Source organism: Vicugna pacos, chromosome 20 (assembly GCF_048564905.1).
Source record: "Vicugna pacos chromosome 20, VicPac4, whole genome shotgun sequence".
NCBI lineage: Eukaryota > Metazoa > Chordata > Mammalia > Artiodactyla > Camelidae > Vicugna > Vicugna pacos.
This window is the reverse complement of record NC_133006.1, coordinates 447,380-466,610: the sequence shown is the minus strand read 5'-3', so window position 1 is coordinate 466,610 and position 19,231 is coordinate 447,380. Positions and strand designations below refer to the sequence as shown.

The following is a 19,231-nucleotide window of genomic DNA, read 5'->3' as shown; positions in this document are numbered from 1 at the left end:
CCTGCAGGCACAAACCCCACATGTGCCCTGGTGATGTCCAGAAAATAAAATGCATGGAAATATCTCACTGCTGGAACACGACATCTGCCCTCAAATTGCCCGAAAATCATGCTGGCAAAGCACTACTCAACCTTCTCAGTACAAAAAAAAAAAAAGCTAAGAAGGCAAATTTAGGCTCTTCCATTGAAAACCAGCAGCCACCACTGCCAGTATTTGAGCTGGAATGCTCCTGACTTTGAAAACCACTGCGCAGTTACTTTTCAAACGTGAAACTCATATATATATACCACGTAGATGATATTGCAGTAGGATTTTTCTTTTCAAAATTTCCAGTTGCAAAATTAGCACAAGAAAGTTTATGTTTAGGCTTTAAAAAAAATCAATTATCCTCCATTTTCTTAATTTTGAACTTATTATTATTTTATAAATGGAGCTATGGTGCGTATTTAAAACCTTTTGATTTCTGAAAACAAGACGTTTATGACCTCACTATTTCAGAGCAAACTTTAACGATTCTTTGAGAGGTGGGGCCTGGGGTGCTCACTAACAGCTCTTTAAATACTGACAAGGATGTGCTATTAAGTAATACAAAGGCTCTAAGTCCACATTAGCTCAGAAAGCAAAGAAACCACACCAAAGACTTCCTTAAATATTTTATATATTCCTATTCTTTTGAATATTAAAGCTCTTAAAACATATGATTTTTTTTGAAAAAGACAACAGCGGTAATAATTTTCCTCTCACCAAGAAAGCAATCTTTATCAGGAATAAAAACCCCTATGGAAATCGAAATGACAGGACGTTTCTAGCTAAGTGAACATCCAGATCTGAACACAAACCTAAATCCTATCAGATCTCACTCGAAGGAGCTCTACAAAGGCCTGGGCAACCCTGGAGATTAGCTCTTTTGTTCCAAATGTTGGCTGAGCTAAGATAATCACACTAGGCATGGAAAGAGAGAAGAGGAATGTCCCCCTGGCAGCCTCCATCAGTTTTCTTCCAGCCACAAGGTGCCTCTAGGGCAGCCCCGCTAACAAGTCCCCCATAAGAAAAGCCGGCATCCACACTGCCCCTGCCGTCCCCAAGTAGCCCCGAAGCCCATATCCCAGCCTGTGAATGGTCTTCAAATGATCCCCCAGTTGGTGGCACCCTCCACCTCTTCCCCGCTACACACACACACAAAGCCACGACAGCCTTCCCAAAGCACAAATTTGATTACATCAACCCCACTTCAAACAGTTCAGAGGCTCCCTGGTAGAGTTCTAGCCCCACCCCAGACCCTGCTCGCCCAGCCTCATCTCAGTACATAGGTCCCCAGTGACCTCAGGAGCCCCCTGACCTGCTCCTACTTCCCACTTGCCTCCAGGTTCATTTTGACTGTTTCCCAAGGAAGCCTTCCCTCCCTCCAACCTCCACAATTTGTTCCTCTCTTCCTAGAACATTCTAGGCTAAGTCAACTTCTGACAATGCTAAGCTCTCAAGAAGCAAATACATTTTGCTTATTTATGTGGCTACACTCTCTCTCCCCTAGACTCACTGAAGTGCACGTGTTATGAATAAATGAATGACGGGTTGGATCTCAAAGGGACAGACATACCTGCTCTCGCCCGTCCCGACCCTTTTGTCTGTAGTATATCAGAAGCAAAACCAGAAGTACCTTCCCTGAGGGTCACTTCTGTTGACACCCTTCACTGCCTACTGTGTCAGTTCTAGTAAAACTCAACTTCTTCCAAAGCCCTACACCCCGGACTCTCTCCAGTGTCCTCCCCAGCAGGGGCTCCCTCCACCCTGGACTGCACAGGGCACTCTCCCCGGGTCCCCACGCCAAAAGCCTCCAGGCCTCTGCCCGGGCTGCCCCTGCGATCTGAGACACATTCTTGACTCCTTCTCCTGGCTGACTCTTACTCTGTCCTCACAACTGTATGTACAGCCCATTTCTTCCAGGAAGTCCTCTCTGATAATGTCCTTTAGGTCTTGTCTGGGCTCTATCTATAGCAGCAGTACATGGTGACCAACTGGGTGTTTGCCCGCTCCTTTGAGACCACGAACACTTGGGAACCACGTGGGAAGGAGTGAGAGATTACAAGACAGGTGGGGGAAGCAAAAAGCAGAAATCACAGTCCAAGTCCCAAATTCAAGGATACTTTCTCAGAAAAAGGTATAAACTATTTCACACGTGTGCAATTTGGCTACTATTTTTGTGGCTTGTGGACAGCAAGAACTTGGTGTTCTAGCCCAAAACCCAGGTTACATGCAAAGAAATGTATATATTCTTATCCAAAGGAAACCAGAGCTGCTCAACAACAGTTTTCAGTTAGAACTGAAAGGAAATTTGATAAAGGCAATCTCTCTCTCTCTCTTCTTTCTTTTCTGGAATCATATAATTTTAGAAGTATTTGTGTGACTAACAGACGGCTACAGCCCGTGATTCTGCACTGAAGTGTTTGAGGCTGAGGAAGCCTAGATTGCATTCACTCTGTAAATGCAATCACAGCAACACACTGATAGGTGCCGTGAGTGGTGGAGCTGATGTTCCAAAGCAGGCAACATTATTCTGTAAGAGAACTCTATATAGAAAGTAAGAAATGCAATGTCCTGTACTCAATTTCATTTGCTATATGGGCCATTAACTGATAGTATATTTTGACTAATGAAACCCAAATATAAATTGTCAACATCGATTTTCTTCATCTGACCGTTTTATGCTAACATCGGATATTAAACTCTCACTCCATATGGAAAGCTCAGGCCTATGCTGCAGCACAGATACATCCCGAGGAAGAAAGCCGACCAAGGGAGAACTGGAGAGATTCCCTTCAGAAGCTGCAAAGTCTGGTTTTGCACCTGTACACCATTTGCAACCACGTCATCATCAAAGGAGTTAGACGTTACCTCTCTGGGGCGAAAATCACTGCGTGCTTCAGAACCATCAAAGAATGCTGAGCTTTGTGAAACAGTCCAGAGGCGCTTAAATCATACTTTTTCTGAAAGGCTCCAAAACTGACCCACTTCACCATTCCAGGTATAACAGGGAAGTACTGGAAACAGTAGAGAGAACATGCCCTTGAATTCTGACAAGGCCCTGCTTGAATCCTGCTACAGCATTTACTAGTCACTAAATGGACCAATTCTTTAACCCCTCTGAGAAGGCTTCCCAATCCCCAAAAGGGGGCTGTCAGCGCCCACCTGGGAGGCATGGATGTGAATGCAACACGCAAGTAGGGCGGCCGACTGGTACCTGACACGGGGCCTGGCTAGTTTCCCTCCGCTGCCCTTTTCCCCCTTTAAACTTGCACTGTTCCCCCGGTAACGATCAAGCCCCCGGAACAGACTGCCCGTATCTTCTGTGTATCCCTGGATACATGCCTTACCCTTAGGAGGCCAGAAAAACAACTGCCTCCTCCCAAGTCACTAACAATGTTCTTAAGAGTCTGGGTATTTTTAACTCTATTTTTCAGGGAGACTATTCCAGAATTTTGCAAGCACCATTCTCCAGGTTGGCTCCCCTCCCAGTGCCCATCCCTTCTCACCTCAGATCCTCTGTCTGACTGCCTTCTGTTCATGGGAAAGCGAGTCCGGTAAGGTGGGGCTCCCTAGACCTCCCTCCCTCCTTCACAGGTGATTGTGACTAACTTCTCCCCATTCCTCACTGCAACTCTAGCATCTGAGGAGTCTACCCTCCCGTACCCTGCAGACTCTGCACCTTCCCAAGACGCACACCTGGCCACGACCCTCCCTTCAGATTTCTTCCTGGCTGGCCCTGCCCAGCCCCTGGCCCCTTAAGGATAACTGGCATTGCTTTGAAAATGGCAAACGCCACTGACTGACACAACAAAGCTGTATGGTCTGGGCTTTCCTCCAACCAAGACACAGCCCTGCCCCCCCTCAGCCTCAGTCTGCAGCTCTCGAGATGATCTAATTCACATGCAAGGCTGTGAACACCAGCTAAGAATGACGACTCCCAACGTGTATCTCTAGTCCGGCTCCTTCACCTGATCCCCAGGCTCATCGACCCGAGTGCCTCTTTGAAGTCCTAATTTGGATGACAAATGGCATCTTAAAAATGCCTCATGTCCACCATTTACTCTAGAATTCCATTCCTGGCAGGTATCTCCCAGACTCCCCATTTTAGTAACAGCCCCAGCACCCACCGAGGTGTCTGAGGTCACATTCAATTTCCACTGTTCCCTCCCCCAGGCCCTGCCCTGGAATCAGTCCTGTTATCTCCATCAATAAGCCCATCTCAAGTGTAGTTCTGTAGGGACCATGGCCGGAAACACACAAGCTCACAGCATGGTGCACTAACAGTCCTCCGTAGGGTGCTCCCTGGAGGGGGAGGCATCTCCTGCTGCTGTTCACCTCAGAAGGCAGTGGATTCTCACACAGGATGTCCAGGAGAAGGGACTCAAGGTTCTCCCATGGTCTGAGCTTTGAAGGGCCCGAGGTCTGGGGGAGCTCCTAATTAGCAGACACACTTGCCAATGAGCAGATGAGGATGGGGGAATCCACGCAAGGCTGTTATCACTTCAACTCATGGGCTCTCAGGAGCCACGGGAAAGGCCTGTGTCCAGTGTACAGCCCAGCCATCACAGATCCCAGCCTGCATTTGCCAACCCGGACAGCCTAGACTCCATCTACTTGCGACACTTACTTCTGTTCTGTTCCCCACCCTGAATGTGATGGACTCATTCAGATATTCTGACCTGTCTCAAGAGAGACAAATTCAGTGAAAAATGAAGTGTCCACATTTGGACCAGAGCATGAAAGGAGAAACAAGGCCTCATGGTCAGCATGATGGTGGTGGCCAAACCCTTCCACCGGGTGAGATGAACCATGGTGAGGGTGAGAATACAGGGTCCTAGGTCGGCCAAATCATCTTCCTTCACGGTTGTCTGGGGTGTTGGAGACTGACTACCACAAACTAACGACACGGCTGTCAGTGGTGGATGTCAGCTGCAACAGAAACGGATTCAACTCTTTACTGCCAACATGGGTTAAAAGTAAAGGCCGGGGCAGGGAGGTCTGCACGGCTGCTGAGGCAAACCACAGACCCAGCTCTGAATGCCCACTGGCTGGAGCAGAGAGGAAGCTACGGCCCTTTTAGCTGTCCCTGTGTCCAACAGATCCAGGTGAGCCAGCTACTTAGGAGAAGGTCATGTTGTCCTGATACCCAGAAAAACCAGCCTCGTAAAGGGAACAAATAGTGTCATGGATTTTAGACCCAATTCTGCCCCTTTATGAAGGCAAAGTAAAGTAAATGGCACGGGGAAGTTGAATGCAAAAAAAAAAAATTAAAGAACCAAACGGTGACCGCTTCCTCCAACAGCGTCCCCTGCAGCTGTCACCTCCGTGGCGGCCACTTCATCATGACGGCCAGGAAGCGCCGTCATGCACGTCACACAGCGACAGCCAGGAACCGCGTGCCGAGCACGTTTGTGTAAAAGCAGGAATCGAGCAAAATGCTGCAGAGTTTGACCTTACAAGTTTAAATACTCCATGAAAAGAATCCCTGAGCACCCGACAAAATCAATTCGCATCTTACTTCTTCAAAACAATCAAACAAATTTAATAAGGGCGCATTTGTCACCAAATAAAAGGAGGACCAAACATGTTCCTCAAAAGCAAGGATTTCAACAGGTATCAAACACCAGTGGGTGATGAGCTAACAAAGCAAATATTCCAAAAAATTAGAAAATAAAAAATGACTAAGATAATAGATGGATCAAAACAGCTGTTAAGTTGTTGCTTTTTAAAGTGATGGAGACTGTACGGAGGGCAATCTGGCTATTTCCAATGCAGGGTGTGCACAGCCCACATTTTCAGAAGCAACAACATGCTCACTGGGCAGTACAAGTGAAAAAGGAGTAAAGAAAAGGAAAAGAGGAACAAGAGAAAATTAGAATCACACAAGAACAAAAATGATTTTGACTGCATGTACAAGAATTTATGTGAGTGTGTGAGGCCAGGGACACGGGGATGGTGAGGCCCAACCTCACCTCCTGCTCAAGGGAAAGCAGGGGCCTGAGGGGAGCGGCGCTGCCGGGGGACCACAACGTGTTCAGCTCCCCTAAACAAAATTCGACCTACAAGCGTCTAGGCAGCTTTTGAGCTACAAATTGTTGTCGCATTTCAGTCTGGACCGTTTTACTCACTTCCACCAAGAGTAGCAGGAGAGAATGAGGCTCTGCTCCTGCACCAAAGCATTGTTTAAAAAATTAATGACTGTGGAATAGTAAAAGAAACAATGGAGTAAAAGTGACTGGAGGAGAATGTGCTTGACCCTAGCTCACTGGCCGCGTTATCTCAATGACGTTCAGATGCTGGCTGAGCCCTTATGGTACCACAATAGACAGACCCACAAGGAGGCAGGTTTAATGCGCTGAACCACTGTGGGCTAAGTACACATCCGGCTACTCCGCCAAGTCCCAAGGGCAGACTTCAAAGGCAAAAACAAGCTGGCATTCTCTGGTGGGTCTGCAGACTCAGAGACAAGCATTTGTTGAGCAAAAATATCACCAGTGCCTCCTATGACAAAAGAAGTGGCACTGGCGTGGGGGCTGGGGCAGGGCTCCAGGCTTCCACTGCTCACTCACCACTCTGCCCAGGGGGAGAAGGTGGTCCCTGCTTAGGTTTCGCTGATGCACCTACCTTGACTAATGTCTGGGGCCTCAGCAGGAGTTGACAGGTGAGGTGAACAGAGCCAGACTCTGTGTAGCACGGTGCTGGGAGCTATGCCCTCAGCAGTGCCCAGGCTCCTAAACATGTCAACTCATCTCCAAGAAGCAGATGGGGAGTGCGAGCATATAGATCACAGGGCCCTGTGAGGACAAGTACAGATCATGGCCACGACATGCCTCTCCTCTTCCTTAAGCCATAGAGGTATTTCTGGGGAGGAACAGAAAATTCATCCAGAGCCTGCTAGGTGGGCTCTCGCAGGTGGGACTAGTGTCCCCTGTGCTTCTCACTCACAGGGCTGGTCTAGACATTCTTTTTATCAATTCTCTAGCATCTTCTCCTCCAACTTACCAACAACCAGAAAGTAGGATCTGATCTTAGGTAAGTTCAAGAATCACAGAGCACCACCTCCAAAGCGGGCCCGGTAGCACATGCCAGGTCTTCTGACCGCCACCTGTGGGACCACCATGGGCCCTCTCCAGACTCATGGACCGAGGCCGTAGGCCGGGGGGACACAGCTTCCCTCACTCACCCCAGCAAAGGGGGACCACGTCTCGGCAAAGGCATCTCACCCTCTTCAGCCCGAGGGACAACACGATAGATATATGGGGAAACAGAGCAGAAGGTGGGGAGTAGGCAGCCCAGAAGAGCTCATCTGTACTTCCGAGGCAAAGTGGGGCCATTGACTTAATCACAGGGACAAAGTGGGAATGAACATTTCCCTGCTCTGTCCCATACACCGTGATACGCCTTTCCCTGCATAAGGAGTTCATTAGGAAGTCCCTGGCGGTGTTTCTGATGTCCTAACTTGGCATGGTGGCTGTCGGGCAGGAAGAGATGGCCTGAGCTGAAAAGGTGCTGGGCCTGGGAGGCAGGTGACAGCGGCTCCAGCCGCAGCTCAACCAGCGCCTCGTTCTGCCTCTCGGGGCTCAGCATCTCATCTATAAGCAAAGGGATGAGCATGTACCAGGACAGGCTGCCCAACAGAAATGAAATGAGAGCCATGTAAAGAAAGTTTCCCAGTTGCCACGTTTAAAATTTGAAACAAAGAAACAAACCAACAAACAAAAAACAAATACTAGAATGTGATTTTAAGAACAGATCTTACTTAATCTACTGTATGTAAAATACTATTATTTTGACATGTAATCAATATAGGAAGTAAAGAGATAGTTTATGTACTTTTACTAGACAAGCCTCAGCGTCTGATGTGCATTTGACCTACAGCACATCTCAGCTGAGTCCAGCCTCCTCCCCAGTGCTCCTAGCATCAGTGGCTTTGGCTACTTTATTGGACAGCAACTCCAGGGGTCCCACCATGTTCCTGGCTGTAAAGCGGGAGTAAGTGTCCACACTAACCCTAAAAGGATCTCTCTGAAACAAAGGCGGATTCACTTTGAAATGTCTGGAAACCGGCGGGCTGCACCTCCCTCCCCCCTTGGCTACAAGATTGACTTCTTCCTTGCTGATCCCTTTCTGGATGTAGGGAAGCAATCCAGCACACAGCCAAGGTGGACTGGCTTCCAGGTAAACTTACCTGCTGTCTGTGTCCAGTCCCATGAAGTCCTCCTTCTCAAACGGGATGTAGGGGAGGGGGATCTTGTCCCCAGAATTCTTGGGGCCACCATCCAGCCACTTGGACTTGAGCAAGATGAAGAGTGACTCAGTGAAGTCCTCGATCCTCTTCTCCACCACCCTGCAGTACTCTTAGATTGAAGGCAACGTCGGTGCGCGTCTGCTCGGCTACCTCCCCATGCTGCACAAAGACAAAAAGCTGAGAGTCATTAAGCGATGTGCCATACAGCTCCTCTGCATGTGGAGCTTCTCGAAGGCCTTGGCAGAGAGACATTCGGTAATGGTGACAAGGCCCACGACCTTGGGGTGTTTCTGGAAGACGCTCCACCGATTCTCGGGCACATAGCGGTGCCTGTAGTGGATACAGAGTGTCCACTGGGAGCCACAAGGGCTGATATGGCTAACCGAGGTGAGTAGCTGATAGATGCAAAAGAAATTCTCCTCTGAGATGATCTCTATGGATTGGACCACAACGGGACGAGTCTGGTGGTCCTCAGCACACTGCACGTAGTCAGGGATGCTCATGTTGCAGGCCCTGCCGAGAGGGGGAGGAGATCGAGGTACATTCTCTGCTGTGTGCTACGGGCCCATCTGGGTTGCGGTGACCTGGTGTGTACCAGCCAGAAGACAAGGGAAGCCAAAGCAAATCCAAGGGTACAGTTTGTCCTCAGAGTCTGCATATGGCTACTGTAGCTCGATCACATTACCCAGCTTTTGGTCTAGGCTTCCTGCCTCTGCAGAGAAAGGTCATTTCTTATTTTCTATTTCCAAGCACCTAGCAAGGCCCTGATGCAAAGTCACTGCTCAAAAATGCTGAATAAAGAAATGAACAAAGGAAATGCTTCCCCAACCCCCTTCAGCAGAATATAAAGAAAAGGACCACAGTAGGATCAAAAGATCTGGATTCCTATTCAATTTATTTGAACTCCTAAGCTTCATAATAATGGATAAGAAAACTTGCCTTGGGGTAGAGGGTATTGTTCATTGGTAGAGCATATGCTTAGCATGTACGAGGTCCTGGGTTCAAACCCCAGTACCTCATTTTAAAAATGAAACAAGTAAATACACCTAATTACCCAGCTGAAAAAGTATTTTTTAATTCAAAAGTCAAAAAACACCTTGCAATTGACACAACATTGTAAACTTGACTATACTTCAATTAAAAAATGCCTTGCCTTACAAGAATATATCTGGATTACGGATGTTTGAAAATGTAAAATGCATAGGGTACCACCTGCATAAAAGGAGGTGACTGTACACATGTTCTATCCCTCCTTTATGAGTTATACTTCCTTTGGGGGGGTTATAACCTCTCAGAGCTAATTTTCTCAGATTAAAAAATATAAACATTACCTGATTCTCAGTACTGCTGAAGAATCAGATAACTCTATGAAAGCATCTGACCCACAGAGTTTACTCAATAAATGTTTGTTGAATGAATGAATAAACAAGCAAAGTGAATGCTGCTCCCTGCCACAAACCATCATAATGGTACTGCCTGGAAATCCCAAGCCCACGTTCACCCGACTCTGCATTAACAATGTGGGTGACCTGGACAGGCCTGCGTGCTTCACGAAGCCCCAGTTTAATCGTGAATAGAAATAAGGGCAATAACACAAACCTCAAATTGTTAGTGAGTCAGTAATGAATTGTACCCCAACACTGCAAGATGGAACCATTAAGAAAACTGGGCAAAGGGCCCATAGGCCCTCTCCATATAATCTCTTACTACCACATGGGAATCTACATTACATCTCAAAATTAAAAGTCTAATATTTTAAAGAGGTTATCGAGGTTAGGTGAGCTCACTGTCTCAAATAAGGAACACACAGTACAAATAGGACAATGCCCAGCCCATGAGATACACTCAGTTAACATTCCCACTGAGCCCACTAGTCCCTCCAACTTCAGAGCAAGAGGATGGGTCCTCGTGGCAACAGGCCACAGCACCTGAAGCTAACAAAGCTAATGGTGTCCACTTAAAAGAGCCCCTGTCACCACCCTTGTTCTAATTTTCTATTTGTAATTTTTTTCTTTTCATTAAATTGGAACTCCAAATTGCATAGAATTCTTACCAGATATCATGATGGCAGCCCTTCAAAACCTGACCACAGAGATCATGATGGCAGCCCTTCTTGGTGAAACAATAAAATGAAAAGCCATTTCCACAAGACCTCTGTGTAAATCTACTAGGGAACTTCATCCTGGACTGAGGAAGAGGACTGGGGAGTAGGGGGTAAACTGGGACACAGAGAAATATGGGCCACCTGTCCCACAATGGACTTTAGACTCACCCTCACCCTCCAGGAACGTCTAAATACACACAGACAGAGTGCTATGGACAACAATTTTTTTTAAACAAATCCCTGAATCCCTAGCAGATCTTGTTTCTACCGAGACACAAATGTCTTATTTGTATAATGTTTCACAGAAGCCTTAAAATATTATCACCCCAACTTGACACATCAAGAAACTGAGGTAGAGAAGTTTATCACATTCTACAAGATTAGAGAGAGGCCACGTCAGACACCGTATTTAAATCCAAGTCCCTGCTCCGTTGCTCAAACTAGAAAGTGTCACATACTGCCTCTTTCCTGCCCTCTCCCTGCAATAAATCTCTGAAGAGTCTTTTCTGTGTCACCTGCAATCAAAATCACATCAATTTTTCACAAAGAGCTATGTCACTCCTTGGAGGACATACCAAAATCTAAAGGGTTGGGTTGAGAGGAGATATTTGCATTTTCTGTTTCTCAAAGGAAACATGGCTTTAAAAGAAACTGAAAAGTATTTATCTAGTCTAAGCGCTCATTGTGCACAGAAAGAAACGGAGGCTCAGAGGAGAAGAGGAAAGGGCGTTATTAACAAATATTGCCTCAGTGCAGCACCAAGCCAGCCCTGGGCACTTCTGGGGGAGGATCTGGAAGGCCCAGGAGAATGAGTGTTAGAAAATAGAAAGAGAAGAAGAATATAAGGCCCCGTCTCTACACCACCATACCATGAATGTCCACCAAATTACCCAGTATGGGTGCAGCCAATATTAAGGTTGTCTAAACAGGTTATTGAAACCTGGAATTCTCAACCATAGTGGAAATTCCAGCATTTACTGTGTTTTTTTCCCAGTTCAATCATCAATTCAGTGGGCATTCTGTACCAGGGACTACACGAGACCTGGAGTTCTCCCAAATAAAGATCTCTATTACCACGTGTGCAAACCACATAAAGACCACCAGAAGAAAAGCGCCCACAGATAAGATGGAATTACTGAAACTGAAAGCAGCCAAAGAGCATATATTACTAGGAAAAATGGTGCTCCTATAAATGGACTCATGGACATAGAAAGCAAACTGTATTTAGCAGGCAGGAAAGGAGGGATTAACAGATACAAATTAGTAAATATAAAATAAATGACAAGGACCTGCTATATAACACAGGGAACTATATTCAATTTCTTGTAATGAGTTATACTAAAAACAATCTAAAACATATATATATACATATGCATATGTTTATAACTGAATCTCTGCTGTACACCTGAAACTAACATTGTAAATTGACTACACTTAAATAAAAAATAATTTAAAAAATAAGTAAAAATAAAAGCAATGCCATTAAGAAAAAATAAAAGAACACTCTAATCCCCTTAGCTGTAGGTGGTGGAGAATTCTGGTTGCAAACACCAAGTCCACTGGATCACTCCAGCAATGGCTGTCACTCTTTCTGACCATCAGAGAGTCACTTGTTTCACTGAGGTTACTTTTCTCTTCTGTGAAAGGCTACAGCTGCAACTAACGATGTATAGAATCTCATCATTCACAAGCCCAACAAGTAGTGAGGACTTCCCATGGGCCAGGCTCTGGACAGAGGAAAATACAGGGTCCGAAATATATTCATGGGTAGAAGAAGTTTGTGCCATAAAGACGTTAATTCTTCCTGTTTTGATAGACAGATTCATTGCAATTCTGATTAGAATTCCTACCAGATTTTTCTTGGAATATAACAAGTGAATTTATGGTCAAGATTAGCCAAGAAATTTCTTTAGAACCACCACTGGGGAGGGGTGGATAGGTCATTAATTTCCACTGCTCTTTCTGAAGTGATAAAAACGTTCTGGAATAATAATGGTTGCACAACTGTGAATATGCTAAAAGCTGCTGAATTTTACCATTTAAATGGATGTACTTCATGGTGTGTGAACTATATCACAATAACGCTGTTATATGAAAAAATATTTCTTGACAAATATTTTTCTTTTTATACCACTAGTCTGTCCCACAATTTAAGAAAAACAAAAAACCAATACAAACCAAACTGTGCCAGGAGTTCTTTAGGACTGCAATATCCCTGGGTCTCCAAGGCCTCTGGTGATGCTGTTCCTGTTAACACACACTAGCTGGGCTGGGCTAGTTAGGGACTGTAACTGTCTTTTTAAAATCGACGGTCACACGTTTCACCCTTGGAGAGGGAAGGAAGGAGGATATCACAGCTTCATGCCTTCAGCTCATTTTTAACAGAACCAAGCCCTGCTTTCACCACTGTTAATCCCTCTCACTATAAAAACACGTGACATCAACAAGCACCGCCATCATAACACCTGAAAGTGTTCAAGGTACTTACCTGCGGCAGAAACACTGAGGGAGGAGACAGAAGCTTGCTCAGCACTGATGCTCCCTTTTCCCGACTCCACCAGGTGAAGCTGGGCGCTACAGCCAGAGGCCCTCAGCCCCGGGAGCAGCACACACGCCACTGAGCTGGTCCTGAGGGAGGGTGAAAGGGAAAGGAGGGCAGCCCTAGGGGGGAGGGAAAGGGGGGGTGCGGGCTGCAGCCCCGCTCGGAGGCCAGCCCCAGCACCAGCATAAGCCGCCCGCTCCCGTCCAGGTCCGCAGACCACGCCCCCCCGGGAAACAGCCCGCCCATTGGTGGGGACGGGCAGGCGGCCGAGGAGAGGAAGCCCGGGAGGAGAGGACTCGCGGGCGGGAGAGGGGAAGGGGACGCCAGCCGTGGACTGAGGGGATCCCGGCTGCGTGAGAGGTGGCAGGCGCACACCTGGACCTGGACAGCTGTGGCCGGGGCGCCGGGGCAGGTGGTGCTGTCAGAAGGGTCTGGCCAGAGAAATTCAGCTGAACAGGGGCTGACTGGCGCCCTTGGGGGCTGTGAAAGGCAGATCACCCTCCCGAAGCCGCCTGAACCCTTTCCCGGGAGCCCCCCACCTTGCACTTCCACAGCCAGAAGCCCCGGCCCCAGGCAGGAACCAAAGGCCTAACGGGCGACAGAGTTGAGAAGCATTTGGGGCCAATCCCCGGCTTGGACATGGAGCTTCGAACCAGCGGACCACCAGGCACCGACAGCGCATGCGCAGGAGGGACATGGATCCTCTGGATTCTGCGAGAGAAGGTGGGACAGCGAGGGAGGGAGAAGATGGGAGCGGGTGGAGAAGAGGGGAAAAGTGGAGGGATACAGATGGACAGGAAGAGCAGAGAAGGGATGGGTCTGGATAGGGGAGTGTCGTAGCGGAGTTGGAGAGAAAAAACTTTACCTCTAGGGCACCCTGAGATGGCAGGCCTACCTTTGTACCCTTCTGTAACCGTTCAAGTCTCGCAGCTCATGTTTTACCTCCCTGATCCAGCCCTCCATCAGATGCTTCTGCAGAAACACTACGGGGATCACACCCGTTGCCCCCATGCGGAGCTGGGTTTTCTGTTGCTCTGAGAACCAAGCACCCGCAGGTGTTGTCGCTCAGAACTTCCTTGGGAAGAGCACATATTCCCCTTTTACACGCTGGGAAACAGGCAGGAAGGATCACTGCCTTAGCTCCACTGTCCCAGGTGTTGGGCTGGGGGGAGTGGTGTGGTACAAGATCAGAGCCCCAGACAGAGCAGACTGCCTGAGTGTTGGTGCATAGTCCCCATCCCTCCTGGGTAAACCATACCCCACCCTAGTGGAAACATCAAGGGCTCACAGTGGTTTCCTGGGGGTGGGAGAGCTGTCCTCATGTGAAGGAAAAGTCCAGCTGGGCTAACAAGCTAAGTCACAAATCTAAGTGTGATAAGTGTCGGTTTACTGATCTAAGTTCTGCTGGGCTATCTCGTAAATCTGAAGTTTAGTGTCAGTTTATTGGCCTAACAACCTAACTCGTAATTCCAAGCTCAACAAGTGTCAGTAACGTGATCTATTACAAATTGATAAGCTCCAGTGTACTGATTCCTTGCTTTTTGTTCTTTAAGTCTTATTGGCTAATATCCCCTTACTTGTATTGAAGTATTTAAAACCTCATGTGCACGTCTTGGAGGTGCTCAGAACTTCGGAGCAGAAGCCCCTCTGAGCCCGCCGGCATAATAATTCTGAGTACTCCAGCACTCCGATTGGTGCTTGTTTCTTGGCTGGCCTGTTTCCATAACACTCAGCTCCAGTGCCCAGCTTTCTAGGTAGATAGGAGTGTTACCAAGTCCAAATTCATTCTCCTCAGTGCAGGACAGGCCAATAAGTTTGGAAACCAGATGTTGGGGCTTGGAATAGCAAGTTTCTGTAGACCTAGTTGGCAAACTAATGTTCTGGAAAACCATCTCCCCAAGTCACAATTCAGGCTCCTTTCCTACGCGCTTGGTTGTTGCAAACTTCTTAGTGTAGGAATTCCTTCTTGTTAGAATCATTTGTTCTTACAGCTATCTGCGTGGGTCAGATCCCTGTAAATCTCCAACAAAACAAACGGTATTTTCTATTCTGCAATTTGCTATCTTTTAATGAATGAAAAAGTGTTAAATATCCTTAAAGGTCAGAGCTTCAGAATAAGCTCTCCTGTGTATTTCAGGCTCTAGGCAACAATTTTTTACAAGCAAGATGAAGCCTAGGAGACAGAGCATAGGGTTAAATTCAAAGGAACAGATCTAATATGGAGTCAGATTTGTTCTGTTCTATTACCCGGGCAGAAGCCACTTGAGGGTTTAAATCTCTTTAAGTTAAAAATAACTAAAATTTTAAAGGAATTTACATACATAGGTGGGAATGTGCAAAGCATATCTGGAAAAGCACCCAAAAGATAGTAAACAGTGGCATCTCCAGACAGGGCTGAAAGAACAGAGGATGAGGGAAAACTTCTTTCACTTGTGTATTTTTGTGCTCTGTCTGAGTTTTTTTTTTAACCATTTGCTTGCATTTCTTTTTCAGTTAAAATAATGTGTAATGGAGCAAAGGAGTAACTAGCTTAGCAAATACAGCAGCCATGGAATCACTAAGTCATCAGTTTTGATTTAAGCCAGAAAGCATTTATTGACACTCTCCAGTGTGCTCAGTCCTGTTTTAAGACTTCTTTTATATTATTATTATTATTATAATACTATTATTATTTCTAGTACTATTACTATTACTATTATTACTATTATTTTATGAAATAATAACATGGTATACCTCACCCCTGCCCATGGCTGGTGGAAAACCAACTGAGTTTTTCTTGAGCTGTTTTCCAAGGAGTAGAGATGAGTTTATAAACAGAACACATCTTCAGGGCAAAACAGGCAGTGTGCATTACCAGCAGGCCAGACCGCAATGAAGGGTTTTCAATAGAGGCGCCCAGAAGCTGAGAGAGAAAGCCTGAAGGACACTACAAAAAGCTGCCCAAACTGCCATCTCCATGGTAGTACTGAAATAGGAAAGAACAAATCTGACTCCATATTTGATCTGTTTCTTTGACTTTAACAAAGCCAAGTTAATATGCTCCGGTCTTTTCATGGGTTATGATGTCACAGAGGAAACGGACAGGTCAACAAGGAACCACTCTGCCGTGATCACGGAGCCGGGGAAAGGGACGGGCTGCAAGATGTATGAAGCAGCCGCAACTGTGCCCGTGCTTCTAGGCAGGTATCCAAAATCGCCTCGACAAGGTGTCAAACATTTGTGCCCATGTCCTCATCAACAGACATGTATTAAAGACAAATGGAAACATATAAAAGGCCAATACCCTTGCTGGGTTCACCGTCCAAAGAACAAAGTCTCAGTTTGACAAATGGCCATCTCGGTTCCATTGGATTCATTCTTGGAGAACCTTAAAAACCACTCTTCTGTCCTCAAGAATTGCTGCATATTTGTCCTATCTTTGGCTCAGGGATGCAGCACGTTCAAGTGAACTTTAATGTCTGCACAGATTTGACTGTCTTTCTCCAGGTTCATTTGTCCATTCCAATGAGGCCTGAGCTAAGTCCATCCTCTGTAAGATCTAGTCCCTCCAGTGACAGCTCATTGAGCCTGCAATTAAAAGCCAAGTGAACAAGACTGTCCTCAGCTAAAAATTTCACCCACCCTTCACTGTTTTCTTAATCTCCTCTCCTGGCTAAGTGCAACAGACTAACACCTCCCTCCACCAAGATTACCAACTATGTCATTTTGTCTCCCCAAAGAGAAAGTAAGGTCCATAATAGAGGAGACAACTACATAGTCACCTCTGAATTCGTAGCATATAGAAATGTTAATAAATAGAACTATGATCATGGCTTCTTTCCTTTAAAACCTTTCTGGTTATTTGAATGAGACCTTGGAAGGGAGGTGTTTGCTGTCCAGTATCTTGATCCACAAGACTCTGGAGGCCTTTTTCAGAATGGCTGTTCACTGATTCATTCAAAACACAACTTATCAATCAAGGAGTATCTGTGCTTTTCTGCCAGGTGTTTGTGGTCACTCTAATGCCAGAACAACTTTAAATTATATCCTTACTTTGGATTTGTTATTTTTCCCCTCTTCCAACAAAATTGACTTTCTTTATTTTCTTGCCTTGAGGAATTTTTTTTTTCCTATTTCACCCTTTAGTAAACCAAGATCCTCAGGATGGGCTTGGCCCATAATATGATCCCCCATCCAACTCCTAGTGTCAGAGGCCTGGGGCTCACATCCTGCCCTCCTGTCAAGGCAACTGAAAATCAGTTCAGGATCGAACCAGCACCCCAGGGATTCTAAGGCTCACATATCTCCCAGAAACCCTGCTTTCTCATTTGTCTTGGCTTCTGAGAATTTCCCCTCACTTTCTTGACAATTTGTTGTGCAGCTTGAAAGATGAGGAAGGAAGGTTTTATTTCTTAATCAGCATTTTAAGGAACTTGTGTAATGAAAGTTTTCACGAGTTTCTAGAACCCTCCATTGCCGAGATAGAAAACACACTAGACATTTTCTAAATTTAGCTCCCATGTGCATTTTTTCTTTGTTTTTGTTTTCTTAACTGTTAACAGACATTTTTTAATTAAAAAAAAATAAGGCCCCAAAAAGGATAGAACACTGAAGGGGCAATCAAAATTAAAGGGCAAAGACAGAAAAATGATAACTACTCTACAAAGTTAATATAATACATACACTATGTATCAGATCAGCAATTCTCAGTAACAGCTAATTGAAACATGACCATGAGGTAAAATTTCTCTCCTGTCAGGACATGGCCAACAGAAAATACAATTAAACCAACAAACTAATATCCTAAGTCTGGCGAGGTACAAAAGGCTACAAGCTAAATGTGTCTTCTTCTGGAAAAGAGGAAGACACACCAGCTCTTTTCTGTGGAGCCTGAGCCCACGGGAGGACGGTGAAGTGAGCTCTGTAAGTACCCAATTAGCAAACTGAGTGATGAATAAATAGACGTGAGCTTTGATGACAGAGGTGATACTACTATTCATTTGTCCTGTAAAGTATGACTTCCGTTCAGTGATCAATACTTCGGTGTCCTCAGGAGTTGACATTATTCGAAAATGCACAGCCTTGGCCCAGACCTCCTCTTTCAGCTCGTGACACTGCACTTAGATGTCACAAGGGCACCTCCAACTCCACCTGCAAAGAGCTGACTTCACGGTGCTCCTCCAATAGCCGTCCTGCCCAGGGCCTCTGGTCCGGGGCTAAGTTCTCCGTGCCTCTCCCAACTCAGACCCATCACTCACAGATGTGAATGGACCCCTCCTTCAGGGCCCAGATATCCTCAGACACCGAGTCCCACCACCCACACCTGACCTACCAGATACTCACTGGCACTCACTCAGCACTGACTCTGTGCTGGGACCATGCTGCACACTGCAAACGTTATCTCACTGGATCTCCACAACAGTCCTGGGAATTGGGTACATCACTGCTTCAATTGATTAGATAAATTGTTTCACTTCCTTGAGTGCGTCATTCAAACTGACACGGCTACTGAGCCACAAGCCTGGGCCTGAAAACAACTTGAAAATTGAACACTGCTACACCTCGCAGCCACCCTACTCTGACTCATCACATCACCTCCTGCCAAGCCTTCTAAATGTTTCCAAGCACTGTACAAGACAAAAGTGAACTACGAGAGCACCCCACTCTCCAACATAAAATCTGTCAATGATGGTCCACTGCCCTTAGGAGAAAGCCCCACCGGGCCTGAGCACAGCCCAACGGCCCAGCATCCGCGTTCCCTGCGCAGCCGCGCCGCCTCACCCAGTACGCAGCTCTACACGTGCCTTCTCTAGGACAGGGATGCTGACTCCGCACAACCCAGGGCTTGTCTCACTTGAACAATGATCACCTTCTTCAGTGTTCATCTTCTTCTTTGCTGACCCTCAGAAAAATGTTTTCTCATGATGAATCAATATCTTTTTCCTTATAACTTCCCATCATTGATAATGAGCTCCCCCAAAAGAGAGAAGACCTAATTGTCTGTCTCCTTATCTGTAAAGTGAGATTAACAAGGAAATATGTGAGGTTTTAGGAGAAATAATATTCATGTGAGGCTGAGGGACAATTCCATCATACAATAAGCACTCAATATGTGCTTAATTAATATTAATAAGATTATATTGCATTCCAGCAACCTTCAATCAATTTTTAATGACTTTGTCCAACAGACTACTGACAAACTGTTGGACGAACCACTTTGAGCAGATCAACACAAGCGTACTGGGATAGGTAAGCGCTGACTCCAGTTGCAGCTGCAGGCACCCAGCACTATGGGGTAGGGGCAGTTTGCTCAAGCTCTTACATGTTGCTTGAG

At 46.2% G+C, this 19,231-nt stretch overlaps 2 protein-coding genes across 1 annotated transcript in view; both read right to left on the bottom strand.

The window, feature by feature from the left end:
* Positions 1-19,231, bottom strand: part of LOC140687542 (trafficking protein particle complex subunit 9-like) — a 518,046-nt gene that overhangs the window by 128,791 nt on the left and 370,024 nt on the right.
* Positions 1-19,231, bottom strand: part of LOC140687533 (uncharacterized) — a 119,051-nt gene that overhangs the window by 44,635 nt on the left and 55,185 nt on the right. Inside the window, exons 9-12 of the mRNA XM_072944649.1 lie at positions 13,458-13,629; positions 13,294-13,349; positions 12,865-13,004; positions 8,213-8,431 (exon numbers count right to left, since the gene is read on the bottom strand). Of these exons, the coding sequence (XP_072800750.1) occupies positions 8,213-8,431; positions 12,865-13,004; positions 13,294-13,349; positions 13,458-13,629 (587 nt within the window). The remainder of the gene's footprint in view (positions 1-8,212; positions 8,432-12,864; positions 13,005-13,293; positions 13,350-13,457; positions 13,630-19,231) is intronic.